This window comes from Carlito syrichta, unplaced genomic scaffold (assembly GCF_000164805.1).
Source record: "Carlito syrichta isolate Samal-C Ts95f unplaced genomic scaffold, Tarsius_syrichta-2.0.1 Scaffold305690, whole genome shotgun sequence".
NCBI lineage: Eukaryota > Metazoa > Chordata > Mammalia > Primates > Tarsiidae > Carlito > Carlito syrichta.
The window spans coordinates 73,194-88,977 of NW_007249786.1; the positions used below are offsets into that span (position 1 = coordinate 73,194).

Sequence of the window (15,784 nt, forward strand, 5' to 3'; positions counted from 1 at the left end):
TTCTGTGTCCATGTTAGAGTTACTGGGATATTTACCCATGTTATGTTGTTTTATAATGATAACCAAGATGAATTGGGGAAGGGGACAAAATAGCTTGGGATTGTATGGAAAATTCTACTTTATTCAAGTCTGTAATGTGCCCCTGACAAATTTCTTATCTGATGTCTTCCAAAAGTTAGGAGAAATGACCTTACCAAACAGCTTTCTTGGATTGTCAAACATTGACATCATATACAAAGAACAGACATTTCTTTTTCTTTTTTTTTTCTTTTCTTTTTGAATTGGAGTCTCACTCTGTCGCCCCGGCTGGAGTGCAGTGGCACACTCACTGTCACTGCAGCCTCAGCCTGTTGTGCTCAGGTGATCCTTCCACTTCAGCCTTCCAAGTAGCTGGAACTACAGGCATGCGCCACTACACCTGGTTAATTTTTTAAATTTATTGTAGAGATGAGGTCTTGCCAAGTTGCCCAGGCTGGTCTCGAACACCTGGGCTCAGGCAGTCCTCTCGCCTCAGCCTCCCAAAGTGCTGGGATTACAGGCATGAGCCACTGCACCCAGGTCAGATTTTTTTTTCCATATCTTTGGATTATATGATGACATACATATAACTCCCTGTCTTTGATAATTTTTTCTTTTTCCATCATTTTCATGAACTTAAAGCCTTAGACATGGATTCTGTAAACATACATTCAGCCATTTGTAGGACAGTTTTTCAAGCTTCCTACCATCTCTTGTTAAAATCAAGGAATACCATTTAGTTTCTGTGAGGACTAAATGGTTTATTCCTGATAATGCAAGCCAGTATATTTATTAACTGCTTTTTAAGTAGCTACTGTGTGTGCTATGTCCTGTTGGTTCCTTAGGGGGTCCACGGATAAATAAGACACAGTCCTCGCCATCCAGGAACTTTCTGACTCCAAGGGAAAGAGGAGCTGGCAATGGTACAGGGCTGTGCAGGGTGTACGTTGCATACATTCATAATAATTAATTTTTATATCTTTAGTATGAGAGTTTTCCAGCAGATAGCAGACAAGTGTTTTGAGAAGCAAGCAACTTTTTATAATGTACACAAAGGAACTATTGGTCTTCGGAGGGTATAGATAAGAAACATTTCAGTAAAATATTCAATATCAGTATTTTAAATAAGGTATAACCAAGTGCTATGTGTATTTAAAGGAGGTAGAAGGGTCAAGTAATCACAAATTGTTCAGTTGTTAAAGGGGCAAAGGTTCAGGACTTAGTTTATGAAGTAGAAGACCTCTTGAGGGTTGGTAGGATTTCAGTTGGGAAAGATATTTGGGGTTGGAATAGGAGGGTAGGAGAAGTGGTTTTCCAGGCAGAAGCTATAGCATCATAGGCAAAGACACACAAGGACTCACATGAAGAGAACTGTGTGATCTAGTTGGACAGAATGTAGGAAATATATAGGAGATGATAAGAGAGAAAGTTGGGAATATAAATTAGAATCAAAATATTTAATCTCTCGCAAAGGAAGTTTTTGATCTTTTTTTTTGAGTTGGAATCTCACTCTGTCCCCCAGACTGGAGTGCAGTGGCACCCTCCTGGCCTCTGCAGCCTTGCCTGCTGGGCTCCCACGATCCCTTCGCCTCAGCCTTCCAAGTAGCCGGAACTATAGGCGCACGCTACCACACCCAGCTAATTTTTGGTTTATTGTAGAGATGAGGTCTCGCCAAGTTGCCCAGGCGGGTCTTGAACCCGCGGGCTCAGGGAATCCACTCACCTTGGCCTCCCAAAGTGCTGGGATTACAGGCTGAGCCACTGAGCCCGGCTGAAGTTTTTGATCTTAAACATGAGAAAAGTTTCTTGAGAGAGGACTTCAGAACAAAAACTATGTTTAGATTAATAGGTTAACTAGAATAAAGTTTGTTAAACTTCCTGGGTAAAATCATACTATAAGCTTGGTGAGAGTATACTGTGGGCTTGGTAAAAGGTGGCTATTTTTGCCAGTAGTAAAAAAATGTAACATACAAGGAAAATTTATAAAACAGGATATATCCAGAAACCTTTATCTATAATGCTGGTGGTATAATTTTGAGTTTTGTTAACTTAAGAACTGAAAACAGAAGGTAAATGAAATGAATATTTCCTGATCTTTACCTAAGAATAGTAATTGCTAAAAAAATAAAATAAAATGGGCAGCCAGGCATGGTGGCTCAAGCCTGTAATCCCAGCACTTTGGGAGGCCAAGGTAAGAGGATTGCCTGAGCTCAAGTATTTGAAACCAGCCATGGCAACATGGCTAAACCTCCTCTCTACAATAATATCAAAAAGTTAGCCAGGCATGGTAGCATGTGTCTGTAGTTCCAGCTATTTTGAAGGTGAGGCGGAAGGACTGCCTAAGCCTAGCAGGTCGAGGCTGCAGTGGCTGAGCGTGCCACTGCACTCCAGCTAGGGTGACGGAATGAGACTCTGACTCAAAAAAAAAAAAAAAGACAGAAAGAGCTGAGTGGTTTTTTTTTTTTTTGAGTTGGAATCTCACTGTCACCCAGGCTGGAGTGTTCACAGCCACCCCAGTGTGGACCTGCTGGGTTCCGGCAATCCTTCTGCCTCAGCCTTCCAAGTAGCCGAAACTACAGGCGTGCGCCACTTGCCTGGCTAATTTTTTTATTTATTGTAGAGACGAGGTCTCGCCATGTTGTCCAGGATTATCTTGAACCCGCAAAGCTCAGGCAATCCTCTCACCTCAGCCTCCCAAAGTGCTGGGATTAGAGACTTGAGCCACCGTGCCCAGCCTGAATGCTTTTTTAATTTTTTTGAGTTGGAGTGTCACTCTTTCAGCCAGGCCGTAGTGCAGTGGCATGCTCATGGCCACTGCAGTCTCAAACTGCTGGGCTCAAGCAATCCTTTTGTCTCAGCCTTCCAAGTAGCTGGAACTATAGGCATGTGCCATGACGCCCAGCTAAGTTTTTGATTTATTGTAGAGACGAGGCTCACCAAGTTGCCCAGGCTGGTCTCGAACCCCTGGACTCAGGCAATCCTTTTGCCTCTGCCTACCAAAGTGTTGGAATTACAGGCATTAGCCACCACCCCTGGCAGCTGAATGCTATTTACAGACAAAAATGTAAAAATGTGTAGGTGTAAGAGCCCAAGGGAACGGGTGGTTTGTTTGTTTATTGAATCAAAGATCTCACTCTGTCACCCAGACTGGAGTGTAATGGCACAATCATGGTCACTGTAGCCTCAAACTCCCAAGCTTAAGCGATCCTCCTTCCTCAATTTCCTGAGTAGGTGGGACTGCAGGTACGAGCTACCACATCTGTATAATTTTTTAATTTTTGTAGAGACGAGGTCTTGGTATGTTGTCTAGGCTAGTCTCAACTCCGGAGCTCCAGCAATCCTCTTGCCTTGACCTCCCAAAGTGCTGGGGTTGCAGGTGTGCCTGGCTAATTTTTCTTTTTTAGGTTTAGTTTTAAAGCAGAATTGTAGGTGTTCTTTCTGTTGTGTCTCTCTCTTTAGATTTCCTTATATTTCCCTCTTGTCTCATGAATTTTATGCTATTTGATATTAGGGATAATACCTAAGAAGGAGAAATTTTCTCTGAGATTACCACTTTGCTTATTTTTGCTTATTTGTATTTGTATTTCGACAGCAGGAGTTCCACTATCTTCCTCTGAAGACCTAGTCATCTTGCTCCATGAAGGTCAGGACAATCTGACATGCGCTTGTTTCTTGCCTTTTTACTTGAAGAGTAGTCCTCTTCCATTGTGTACATTTTTTTCTTAATAGGGGAGGGGAGGGGAGAGCTAGTACCCCCCCTCCCCTTCCCTCCCTAGACCTTGGGGAAATACACTTATTGGGAAATACTTTTCCCAAGATGGCAGACCCCATCATGGATCTGTTTGATGACCCAAATTTATTTGGCCTGGACTCTCTGACTGATGACAGCTTTAACCAGGTCACACAAGACCCCATTGAGGAAGCTCTTGGACTGCCAAGCTCTCTGGACTCCTTGGATCAGATGAACCAGGATGGTGGAGGTGGTGATGTGGGGAATTCATCAGCAAGTGACTTGGTTCCGCCATCAGAGGACACAGCTCCCACAGAACTTCCCAAAGAATCCACAGCTCCAGCTCCAGAATCCTTAACCTTGCATGATTATACCACTCAGCCTGCCAGCCAGGAGCAGCCTGTCTTACAGACATCGACGCCAACGTCGGGACTTCTGCAGGTCTCCAAGAACCAGGAGATCCTGAGCCAAGGGAATCCTTTCATGGGTGTCTCTGCCACAGCTGTGTCCTCCAGTAGTGCTGGAGGACAGCCACCTCAGTCAGCCCCTAAGATTGTTATCCTTAAGGCCCCACCAAGCTCCTCAGTCACTGGTGCCCATGTGGCACAAATTCAGGCCCAGGGTATCACCAGCACAGCTCAGCCTCTGGTGGCAGGCACAGCCAATGGTGGAAAAGTCACTTTTACCAAAGTGCTAACTGGCACTCCCCTTCGGCCAGGTGTTTCCATTGTCTCTGGTAATACAGTGTTGGCCGCCAAGGTCCCTGGGAACCAGGCTGCTGTTCAGCGCATTGTCCAGCCCAGCCGACCAGTAAAGCAGCTGGTCCTCCAGCCAGTTAAGGGTTCAGCTCCTGCTGGAAACCCTGGGGCCACAGGGCCCCCACTGAAGCCTGCAGTTACATTGACCTCTACACCTACCCAGGTGACTTGAGTGAAAGGGGGAGGTGAATTTTGGTTTCATAGAGGGCCCAGCAACTGTGTGAGAGCGCGTGCGCATGAAAGCTGTCTCTGGGAAAGCCTGTTTAAATTTCATCTTTGCATTTTATCAGTTAGTGTTAACAGTCATGTATCTGTGACTTGCTAGGTGAAAGCAGTTAATGTTAACATATCTTTTGAGCCTCTTACATGTTTATACTGTACCTAGCTGGAGGATCACTTGATCTCCTTACAGAGTTCACAGTCTGCCAGGAAAGACAGATATTAAGCAAGAACTCACAACAATTGTGTGATATAAAGTTTTGTGAGAAATATAGGATTCTATGGGAATAAAGAAACATCTTTGAAAAATTACATTTATTTATATTTGCAAGACTTGTTAAAACTATTTATATCTTTCTCTTGTTCTTATGTTCCCCTCCTTTGCCCAGTGAAAAGGCTAGTTTCTATGATAAGAAAGTAAAGGCTCTAGCATCTGAATAAAGGACAAAAAGAGTTGGTGGAGGGCAATATTAAGATAAGTAGGACTAGCCAGGAGCAATGTCTCCCAACCGTAATCCCAGCTACTCAGGAGGCAGAGACCGGAGGATTGCTGGAGGCCAGGAATTCGAGACAAACCTAGGCAACTTTGTGAGACGCCCTCTTTAAAAAAAGAAAGAAAAAAGGACAGTGGGAAGAAGCTACAAGGAGGCAGTTCAGTTCAATATAAGGGCTTTTCTAATAGAGTTCAAAACAAATGACTGCGTTAGAAGATAGGGAGCTTCCCATCAGGAGTTAAAAAAAAACTTCATACTCACTGGGCAGAGGTGTTATAGAAAAGATTGTGTAAGGACAGCCAGGTGCAGTGGTGCATGCCTGTAGTCTCAGTGTTTTGGGAGACCAAGGTGGGAGGATCTTGAGACCTGGAGTTTGAGACTGGCCTGGGCAACATGGTGAGACCTGTCTCTACAGAAAAGAAAATTAGCAGGTGTGGTGGCATGTGCCTGAAGTCCTAGTTAGTGGGGAGGCTAAAGTAGGAGGATCACTTGAGCTCAGAAAGTTCTGGGCTATACCTGCTGTGCTGATCAGGTGTTTGCACTAAGTTTGGCATTAATAAGGTGACCTCCTGGGAGCAGGGACTCCCAGTTTGCCTAAAGAGGGATGGACTGGCCCAGGATGGAACCAGAGCCCGTAAAAATCAGCAGTGAGATCACACCTGTGAATAGCCACTGCACTCGAGCCTGGGCAGTATAGTGAGACCCTATCTCTAAAAAGAAAGTGATTCTATCAGTATAGAAAGGATGATGAACAAAATGAATCGTACTGTTTCCTGACCCTCAGTTTTTATGATTCTAAGATGAAGAAAATGTAACTATTTCAGAGTATACCATGTCTTAATGTTTTACCTCTCTTGCAATTTCCTGTCTTCACTTTAGGGTGAATCAAAACGCATCACCCTGGTCCTCCAGCAGCCACAGTCTGGAAGTCCCCAAGGACATCGGCATGTTGTGCTAGGGAGTCTACCAGGCAAGATAGTCTTACAGGGCAACCAGCTGGCAGCCCTGACTCAAGCCAAGAATGCCCAGGGGCAGCCTGCCAAAGTAGTAACTATCCAGCTGCAGGTGCAGCAGCCACAGCAAAAAATTCAGATTGTACCACAGCCACCGTCGTCACAGCCACAGCCCCAGCAGCCACCCTCAACCCAGCCAGTGACTCTCTCCTCTGTGCAGCAGGCTCAGATAATGGGACCAGGACAAGGACCAGGACAAAGACTTTCAGTACCAGTCAAGGTGGTGCTGCAGCCACAGGTAAGAGACTTATATAGTAAGGAAAAGAAAAAAAACAAGCTTTTTAGCCCTTTGCTGTTGCTCTCAGCAACCACTTATTGTTAATTGTGGGGCCATTCTAGGTTTATCCCTCTGAACTGAGATGCACACTTATTTCTTTTACCCATGGAAACCTTATTTTATTTATTTATTTATTTTATTTATTATTATTATTATTTTTTTGAGTTGGAGTCTCACTCTGCTGCCCAGACTGGAGTGCAGTTGGCTTCTCCCGGCCGCTGCAGCCTCAGCCCACTGGGCTCCGCAATCCTTCTGCCTCAGCCTTCTGAGTAGCCGGAATTACAGGCATGTGCTACCATTTTTTTTTTTGATTTATTGATTTGATTTTGATTTATTGTAGAGATGAGGTCTCACCAAGTTGCCCAGGTGGGTCTCGAACCCACGGGCTCAGGTAATGCACTCAATCTCAGCCTCCCAAAGTGTGAGATTACAGGCTGAGCCACTGAGCCCGCTGGAAACCTTATTTTAATTATTCATAAAAAAAATTAGAGAGTTAGTGTTGGGTTTGGGTTAAGAGATGATTTATCTAGTATTTCACTTTGAACTGTTTCATTTACATGCTTTCTTTTTTTTTTTTTTTTTCCTTTGAATTGGAGTCTCACTCTGTTGCCCAGACTGGAGTGCATTAGCCGCTTCCGGCCACCACAGCCTCGCCTGTCCTTCCGCCTCAGCCTTCCAAGGAGCTGGAACTACAGGCGTGCACTACCATGACTGGCTCATTTTTTATTTATTGTAGAGATGAAGTCTCGCCAAGTTGCCCAGGCGGGTCTCGAACCCGCGGGCTCAGTCAATCCACTCACCTCAGCCTCCCAAAGGCGTGGGATTACAGGCTGAGCCACCAAGCCTGGCTGTACATGTTTTCTTAATATTATATTTTACAAAACAATTTGAAATAGCCTCTCATTTAAAGGAGAGAGAGCCAGGCATGGTGGCTCATGCCTGTAATCCTAGCACTTTGGGAGGCAGAGGCAAGAGGATTGCCTGAGCACAGAGGTAGGAGACCAACCTGGGCAACTTGGTGTAAGACCTTGTCTCTATAATAAATAAAAAAAAAAATTAGCTGGGTATAGTGGCTCACACCTGTAGTTGCAGCTACTTAGAAGGTTGAGGAAGAAGGATCGCCTGAGCCCAGCAGGTAGAGGTTGTGGTAGCCATGAGTGTGCCACTGCACTCCAGCCTGGGCGACAGGGTGAGACTCCAACTCAAAAAATATGTAAAGTAAATAAAAAGGAAAAAAAAAAAAGGAGAGAGAAATAGTCAAATGATTATTCCCTCTGCCCCAGGCAGATAGAGAGATAAAGTTAGGTCAAGAGTAGAATTTGAATTTTTTTTGCAGTTAGGCAGGAGACCAGTATTGGCTTTATTGGTTATAATGTTTCTAAAATAATGGAGATGGGCATTTATATGAGAGCATGGCAAAAATATATTGAAGTTTAATTTGGCAGGATTTTTTTTTTTTTTAATTTGAGTCTCACTTTGTCGCCCGGGCTGGAGTGCAGTGGCACGCTACTCAACAGCCACTGCAGTCTTGATCTACTGGGCTCAGGCTATCCTTCCACCTCAGCCTTCCAAGTAGCTGGAACCAAGGCGCGCGCTATCATGCCCAGCCTATTTTTTGATTTATTGTAGAGATGAAGTCTCACCAAGTTGCCTGGGCTGGTCTTGAATCCCGAGCTCAGGCAATCCTCTCACCTTGGCCTCCCAAAGTGCTGGGATTACAAGCTTGAGACACCATGCCCAGCCCAAATTTGGCAGGATTTTTACCTTTTCCCACTAAAAAAACACATTTTAAAATGTGCGCAGGTTCAGTAAGCCTTAGTCTGGCTAGGTGTGGTGGCTCATCTCTGTAATCCCAGCACTCTAGGAGATGGAGGTGAGAGGAATGCCTGAGCCCAGGGGTTCATTGCCAGCCAGGGCAACATGGTGAGACCTTGTCTCTGTAATAAATCAAAAAATAAGCCGGGCGTGGTAGTGCATACCTGTGGTTCCAGCAACTTGGAAGACTGAGACAGAAGGATCCCCTAAGCCCAGTAGGTTGAGGCTGTGGTAACTATGAGCATGCCACTGCACTCTAGCCTGGGCGACAGAATGAGACTCCAACTCAAAAAAAAAAGACTTAATCTGAGCTTGGTTCTTGAGGGAGCTAGTTTCTAACCTACCTGTTTTAGAGCTGGATTTTATTTAGGCCATTTATCTATAAGCAAGTTGAAATTTTAGTATCTTTATTTCTATAGGCTGGCTCTTCCCAAGGGGCCTCTTCTGGTCTGTCTGTAGTTAAAGTTCTAAGTGCCAGTGAAGTGGCAGCTCTGTCATCACCAGCAAGCTCTGCTCCTCATTCGGGAGGAAAGACAGGAATGGAAGAAAACCGCAGGCTAGAACACCAGAAGAAGCAAGAGAAAGCAAATCGGATTGTGGCAGAGGCCATTGCTAGGGCCCGTGCCCGGGGGGAACAGAACATACCTAGAGTCTTGAATGAGGATGAATTGCCCAGCGTTCGGCCAGAGGAGGAAGGCGAGAAGAAACGCAGGAAGAAAAGCAGTGGGGAGAGGCTGAAAGAAGAAAAGCCAAAGAAGAGCAAAACATCTGGTACCTCCAAAACTAAGGGCAAGAGTAAGCTAAAGTGAGTACCCCTTGCTATTTTGTTGGAACATTTGAGGGCAGTGCACTCATTTTTTGAAAGTGTTGAGGAGCTAATATTTAGCAACTACATAGTTCAAGGTAATCTGTCATAGATGATAATAAGGTCTTTCTTTTCTCTATTCTAATGCTTACATAATTTGTTGAACAAATTAGAAATTAGCTTCTTTTAAGAGGAAAACCTAAGACACAAGAGCAATAGCCAGTCATTGTGTTGGGAGTTACCTTTAAAAGCTGTGACTGTATTTATATATTCATCCTGATTTTGTATTACTGTAGTGTGAAAGAGATTTCTCACTCTCCACCTACCACTTACCAAAAAAAAAAAAAAAACTGCTGGAGACGTAGCTGCCCTGTTCTTTCATCTTCTGTGAATTGGAGAAGATTTTAGCAACCACTGTCAGCCTTAAACAGTGTTGATGAAACTGTTGCTTGTCACATAATTCTTGTCATAATTGAGTTTCCTCTCTTTCCCTTCCATGTCTTACAGCTTCTTTTCTCTCATTAGCTTTTACTCCCTGGGATTCTTCAGGCTTTGTGGTAAAAGTATAATAATGCTTTATATTTGTACAGGATTTTTCAGCTTTTAAAAAAATAAGTTTTAGCCAGTCTCGGTAGCTCAGTCTGTAAACCCAGCACTTTGGGAGGCCAAGGCAAGTGGATTGCCTGAGCCCACAGGTTCAAGACCAGCCCAGGCAACTTGACGAAACCTTGTCTCTACAATAAATAAAAAATTAGCCAGGTGTGGTAGTGCACATCTGTAGTTCTGGCTACTTGGAAGACTGAAGCGTAAGGATCGCCGAAGCCCAGCAGGTTGATGCTGGGATGGTCGTAAGCATGCCACTGCACTTCAGCCTGGGCAATAGAGTGAGAATCCGACTCAAAAAAAAAAAAAGTTTTATATTTTTTGTCTTATTTGTTCCTCAAAAACTGTCAGGACATCTGTTATCACTAATTTTTACAAACAAGGAAACAGATACCTTTTAGTGATATGGAGCAGGGACTAAACTGAGATCTTCTAATTCTTATCTAGTATTCATTCTCCTATCCTATGCTACCTTCAGGTATTTTTGAACACAGTAATAACAAAGATTTGTCAAATATGGTGTAAAGGTCCGTCAGTGGTTTACAAACCCCAATATCTTCTTTTTTTTCAAATGCTGGACTCAATAGTTTTGTGTCCCATAGACTGAAAATCTGAACACTTATGTCTGGAAACTTACTATATGATGGTTTTGATTAATTATGTTTTTTACCCTAATTTTCCTCCCTCACTGAAAATGAATTTGTTTTTTTGCTTTTTAGCACCATCACTCCTGTAGTGGGTAAGAAGAGGAAACGGAATACCTCTTCTGATAATTCAGATGTGGAAGTCATGCCTGCACAATCACCTCGGGAAGATGAAGAAAGTAGCATCCAGGTAAAATAATTTAGTGGGAAAAATCATTTTTAATTATGGCTAACCATAATTAAAAGGTGCATGGACCTGATCAATGTCTTTTAAGTTTTTGTCTTTTTAGGCAAAAAGCATATTACTATAAAATTAGTGATACTCGTTTCCCCAAATACTAGTGTTTCAAATACTAAGCAAATAATACTTAGTCATGCTACATGATTGCTGTTATGGCTATGTCAGTGTTTTGCTCCAATCAAGTAGCTGGGACAATAGGTACATCCCATGACACCCAGCTAAGTTTTTGATTTTTTGTAGAGACAAGGTCTTGCTTTGTTGCCCATGCTGCTCTCGAATTCCTGGGTTCAAGTGAGCCTCCCACTTCCCAGAGTGCTGGGATTATAGTCATTAGCCAACGCTCCTGGCCTAGTACTTTCCTTTCTTTTAGATCTGTCCAGCTATCCTTTTTGCCTTACCTTTTCTGTACTTCAGGGTTCTAACTCTGTGAACTGGAGTGCTTAGGCAAAGAGTACTTTCGTACTTTTTGAAGATGAGAGACATTGAAGAGTCCAAAAGAAGCCAGACCAAAGGAGCTTTAGTCCTCTTTCTCTGTTTTGTTGCCTTGCTCTAGTTTGTAACCGTAGGAAGAGTCTGGTATTAAGATTCAGGAAAAGCAGGGCTCGGCGGCTCAGCCTGTAATCCCGTGCTTTGGGAGACTGAGTTGATTGGCTTGCTTGAGCCGCGGGTTCAAGACCCGCCTGGGCAACTTGGTGAGACCTCATCTCTACAATACATCAAAAAACTAGCTGGGCATGTTAACGCGCGCCTGTAGTTTCAGCTACTTGGAAGGCTGAGGCGCAAGGATCGCCGGAGCCCAGCAGGTTGAGGCTGCGGTGGCCCGGAGCATGCCACTGCACTCCAGTCTGGGCGACAGAGTGAGACTCCAACTCAAAAAAAAAAAAAAAAAATTCAGGAAACGCATGGTACTTTGAAGAACCACAGTAGCTCTTTGCCTAGCCAATTTACTTTACTTAGCTGGATCTCAATTTCTCATCTGTGAATGGAAGTTAGGACTAAATGAACATTCAATGTTTCTCTATTAATACTTATGTTTTCACTCTGGATTAGTATACATTCAATATAATAACAAACTAATACTTGGGTTCTTTTGGTGGAAATTACCATATGAGAATAGCCAGGAAATTTTTGAAAAGAAAAACAAGGCCAAAAACCCCGCCAATTTTAGAGTGTATTATGAAGTAATTATAAGTAAGAATGAAATTGGAGAAGAAAAAAACATTAATAAAAGATAATAGATCTTGCTGGGAATGGTGGCTCATACCTGTAATCCCAGCACTTTGGGAGGTGGAGATGAGAGTATTACCTGAGCTCAGGGGTTTGAGACCAGCCTGAGCAACATGGTGAGACTTTGTCTCTACGTAAAAAAATCAGCCAGGCATGGTGGCACATGCCTGTGGTTCCAGCCACTTGGAAAACTGAGGCGGAAAGATCGCCTGGGCCCAACAGGTCAAGGCTGTGGTGGCCGTGAGCATGAGCATGCCACTCCAGCCTGGGTGACAGAGTGAAACTTTGACTGAAAAAAAAAAAAAAAGATAATAGCTCTCTTTAGAATCTTGTGGCATTAACACAAGAAAAAAGTAATAATAGGGTCTTGAAATAGATTCATAGTTTTGAGAATTTGCTTTGTATGATTAAAATACCATTTTAAATCAGGGAAAAAGATTATTAAATAAGTCATGTTAGTACAACTGGCTACCCAATTAGGAAAAAAACTGGATTTCTTGCCTTATTTCTTAGATAGAAGCAAATTCCATTTTAATTAAAGGTGTGAATATAAAACATGAAATTGTGAACTTTCTATAAAACATGGAGAGATTTTTTTTTTTTTTTTGAGTTGGAGTCTCTGTCGCTGAGACAGGAGTACAGTGGCATGCTTCCAACCACCGCAGCCTCAATCTGCTGGGCTCCAGCAATCCTTCTGCCTCAGCCTTCCAAGTAGCTGGAACTACAGGCACGCACTACCATGCCCAGCTAGTTTTTGATTTATTGTAGAGAAGAGGTCTCGCCAAGTTGCCTGGGCAGGTCTCGAACCTGCAGGCTCGGCCTCCCAAAGTGCTGGGATTACAGGCTGAGCCACTGAGCCCAGCCGGATATATATATATTTTTTGTTTTGTTTTGTTTTGTTTTTTTGAGTTGTAGTTTCACTCTGTCACCCAGACTGGAGTGCAATGGCCGCTCCCGGCCATCGCAGCCTCGACCTTCTGGGCTTCAGCGATCCTTCCACCTCAGCCCTCCAAGTAGCTGGAAATACAGGCGCATGCTACCACGCCCGGCTGATTTTTGATTTATTGTAGAGATGAGGTCTCGCCAAGTTGCCTAGGTGGATCTCGAACCTGTGGGCTCAGGCAATCCACTCACCTCAGCCTCCCAAAGGTGTGGGATTACAGGCTGAGCCACCAAGCTTGGCATGGATATATATTTTTATAATTATCAAGTGATGTGGGTCTTTATAAAGAAAGTATTAAAATTCAGAGGTCATAAAGAGAAAGATTGGTGTGCTTCATGTGTAAAAATTATATAAGGTATAACAACCAAAAAACAGCATTTTGGTTGAGTTCTCATGCTACTGCTTATTGACATTGTCACTTTGAACAAATTTGTTCCTCAATTTCCTCATCCCTTAAAATGCAGGCAGTAATACCTACCAAATAGGATTGCTATGAGGATTAAGCATAAACATTTATAAAGCACATAAAACAGTGTTTAGCTCATGGTAAGAGTACATAATAAGAGTTCTGTACGTGTGCTGTGGATTTAATGTGTCCCCAGAGTTCGTGTATTGCAGATGAAATCTCCAATGCAGCAGTGTTGAAAGGTGAGACCTAAGAGGTGATTAAGTCGTATGGACTTTTCCCTGCCTTTTTGTTATAAAAACGAGTTTGGTCCTCTCTTTTTTTCTTTTACTTTTTCCCTCTCACCTCTTGCCTTCTTGCTATGAGGTGATACATCAAGAGGGCCCTCACCAGATGCTAGCACCTTGATATTGGACTTCTTAGCCTCAAGAACTGTGAGAAGTAATTTTTTTTAACACGTTATCCAGTCTCAGATATTCAGTTTAGCAACACAAAATGGACATGTTTTGTTAAAACAAACTGTTGGTTAAATAAAGGTTAAATAAGGGCTAAAGTGTTAAACAAATTAAATATTTGTTAATTAAACAAAAACTAAACTGAAGGCAAATTTTCATAATACAAGAAATACAAAGATTAGTACAATTTAGAAAATGGTGGTTGTTTGCTAGGACCACCATGACAAAGTACCACAGATTAGGGCTTAAACTATAGACATTTTTTTTCCTCACCGTTCTGGAGGCTAGAAGTCCAAGATCAAATGGTCTTCAAGTTTGGTTTCTCTTTAGACTTTTCTTCTTGGCTTGCAAATGGCCGCCTTCTCACTGTGTCCTCACATGATCTTTCATATATTGGTATATATTTCCAGTGTCTTTTGTCCAATTTTTCTCTTTTTATAGGGACACAAGTCAGATGGGGTTGGGACCCACTCTACTGGTCTCATTAAAGCCCTCTTTAATCACTTCTAATTTAAAGGCCACAGTTCCAAATACAGTCACATTCTGAGTTACAGGGGGATAGAGCTTCAGTATATGAGTATGAGTGGGGAGACACAACCAACTCATGACTAGTGATAATGCCAGTGTTGACAATGAAGTTAAGGAACACACACTTTATACACAATTGATGGGAGTGTTGAGACAAGCTTTTGGCAAGTCAGTGTATCTATGTAGAGCAAAGTTTAGAATGTTAGTGACCTTTAACTCAATGATCCTACACCTTTGTTACTTTGTTACTATGTTCTCAAAAGCAGGTGGTATTATACATATTGTAGCAATATTTATGATAGCAAAAATGTCCAAAAATTAAATGTCCATTAGTGGAGAAATAGTTAAATAAAATTGTGAAAATCCATGCTGTAGAATACAACATAGCGCATGCCTGTAATTCCAGCTACTTGGAAGGCTGAGGTGGAAGGATCACCAGAGCTCAGCAGGTTGAGGCTGCGGTGGCCGGGAGTGGTCACTGCACTCTAGTCTGGGCGACAGAGTGAGACTCCGACTCAAAAAAAAAAAAATTAATAATAATAATAATGAAGTAATCCCAACACTTTGGGAGACCGAGGTGAGAGGATTGCCTAAACCCAGGCATTTGAGACCAGCCTGGGCAACTTGACAAAACCTCGTCTCTACAATAAAATCAAAAAGGAAATTAGGCGGGTGTGGTAGCGTGTACCTGTAGTTCCAGCTACTTGGAAGACTGAGGTGGAAGCATCACCTGAGCCCAGCAGGTCAAGGGTGTGGTGACTATGAGCATGCTACTGCACACCAGCTTGGGTGACAGAGTGAGACTCCAACTCAAATAATAATAATATAATAATAATGATGATGAAGTAGATTGGAGCATGCTAATGGGGAAAACTCCATGTTAAAATGCAAAAGAACAAAATCATGAATTTCACAGCAACCTGGGTGGAACTAGAGTTTATAATACTGAGTGATCTCTTAAAGAAACAAAGATCTGAGTATCACATGTTCTCACTCATAAGTGGACCTTGAACATCTATTGTAATACCATAAGAAAAGGATCGACAGTGATGGGAATCTATGGGGGGGTGCAGGAAGGGCAAGGGTGGTGGGATTAACAGGAGTCAATATCTGTCTGGGGACAGGGGGACACCCCTTATCAACAAGGGTGCCTGAATGATGCATATTTGTATACGTAACCCTTAACTGTACCCCACAATTTTAAAATAAAAAATGTTTTAAAAAAAGAGAAAGCAAACAAACAAATAAAACTACTCAGCAGTAAAAAGGGACATTCTATTTAGTCATTCATTCAACAACATGAATGAATTCAACAACATGAATGAATCTCAAAAGCATTATGCTAATTGAAGATATTTACTCTATGACTATTTAGAAGTTGTTCTGCACAAGACAAAACTTTAGGACGGTGATTATCTTGGGTCTGGAGGTGGGAGCAGGTGGGATTTGAGTACAAAAATGCAGCAGGAGGGCAGTTGGGGGATTACGAGAACTCTGCATGCTGATTGTGTTGATAGTTCATGACTCTATACAAGTCTCAAAATTTATAGAACCAGACACACACACACACACACACACACACACACACACACACACACAGAGACAATT

General features: G+C 42.7%; 1 protein-coding gene across 1 annotated transcript in view; it reads left to right on the forward strand.

Moving 5' to 3' along the window:
• Window positions 1-3,835: 3,835 nt before the first annotated feature.
• The window catches only part of CHD8 (chromodomain helicase DNA binding protein 8), a 50,494-nt gene continuing 38,545 nt past the window's right edge, over window positions 3,836-15,784 (forward strand). The window contains exons 1-4 of the mRNA XM_008062394.1: window positions 3,836-4,669; window positions 6,099-6,470; window positions 8,744-9,129; window positions 10,452-10,566. Coding sequence (XP_008060585.1) covers window positions 3,836-4,669; window positions 6,099-6,470; window positions 8,744-9,129; window positions 10,452-10,566 — 1,707 coding nt within the window. The remainder of the gene's footprint in view (window positions 4,670-6,098; window positions 6,471-8,743; window positions 9,130-10,451; window positions 10,567-15,784) is intronic.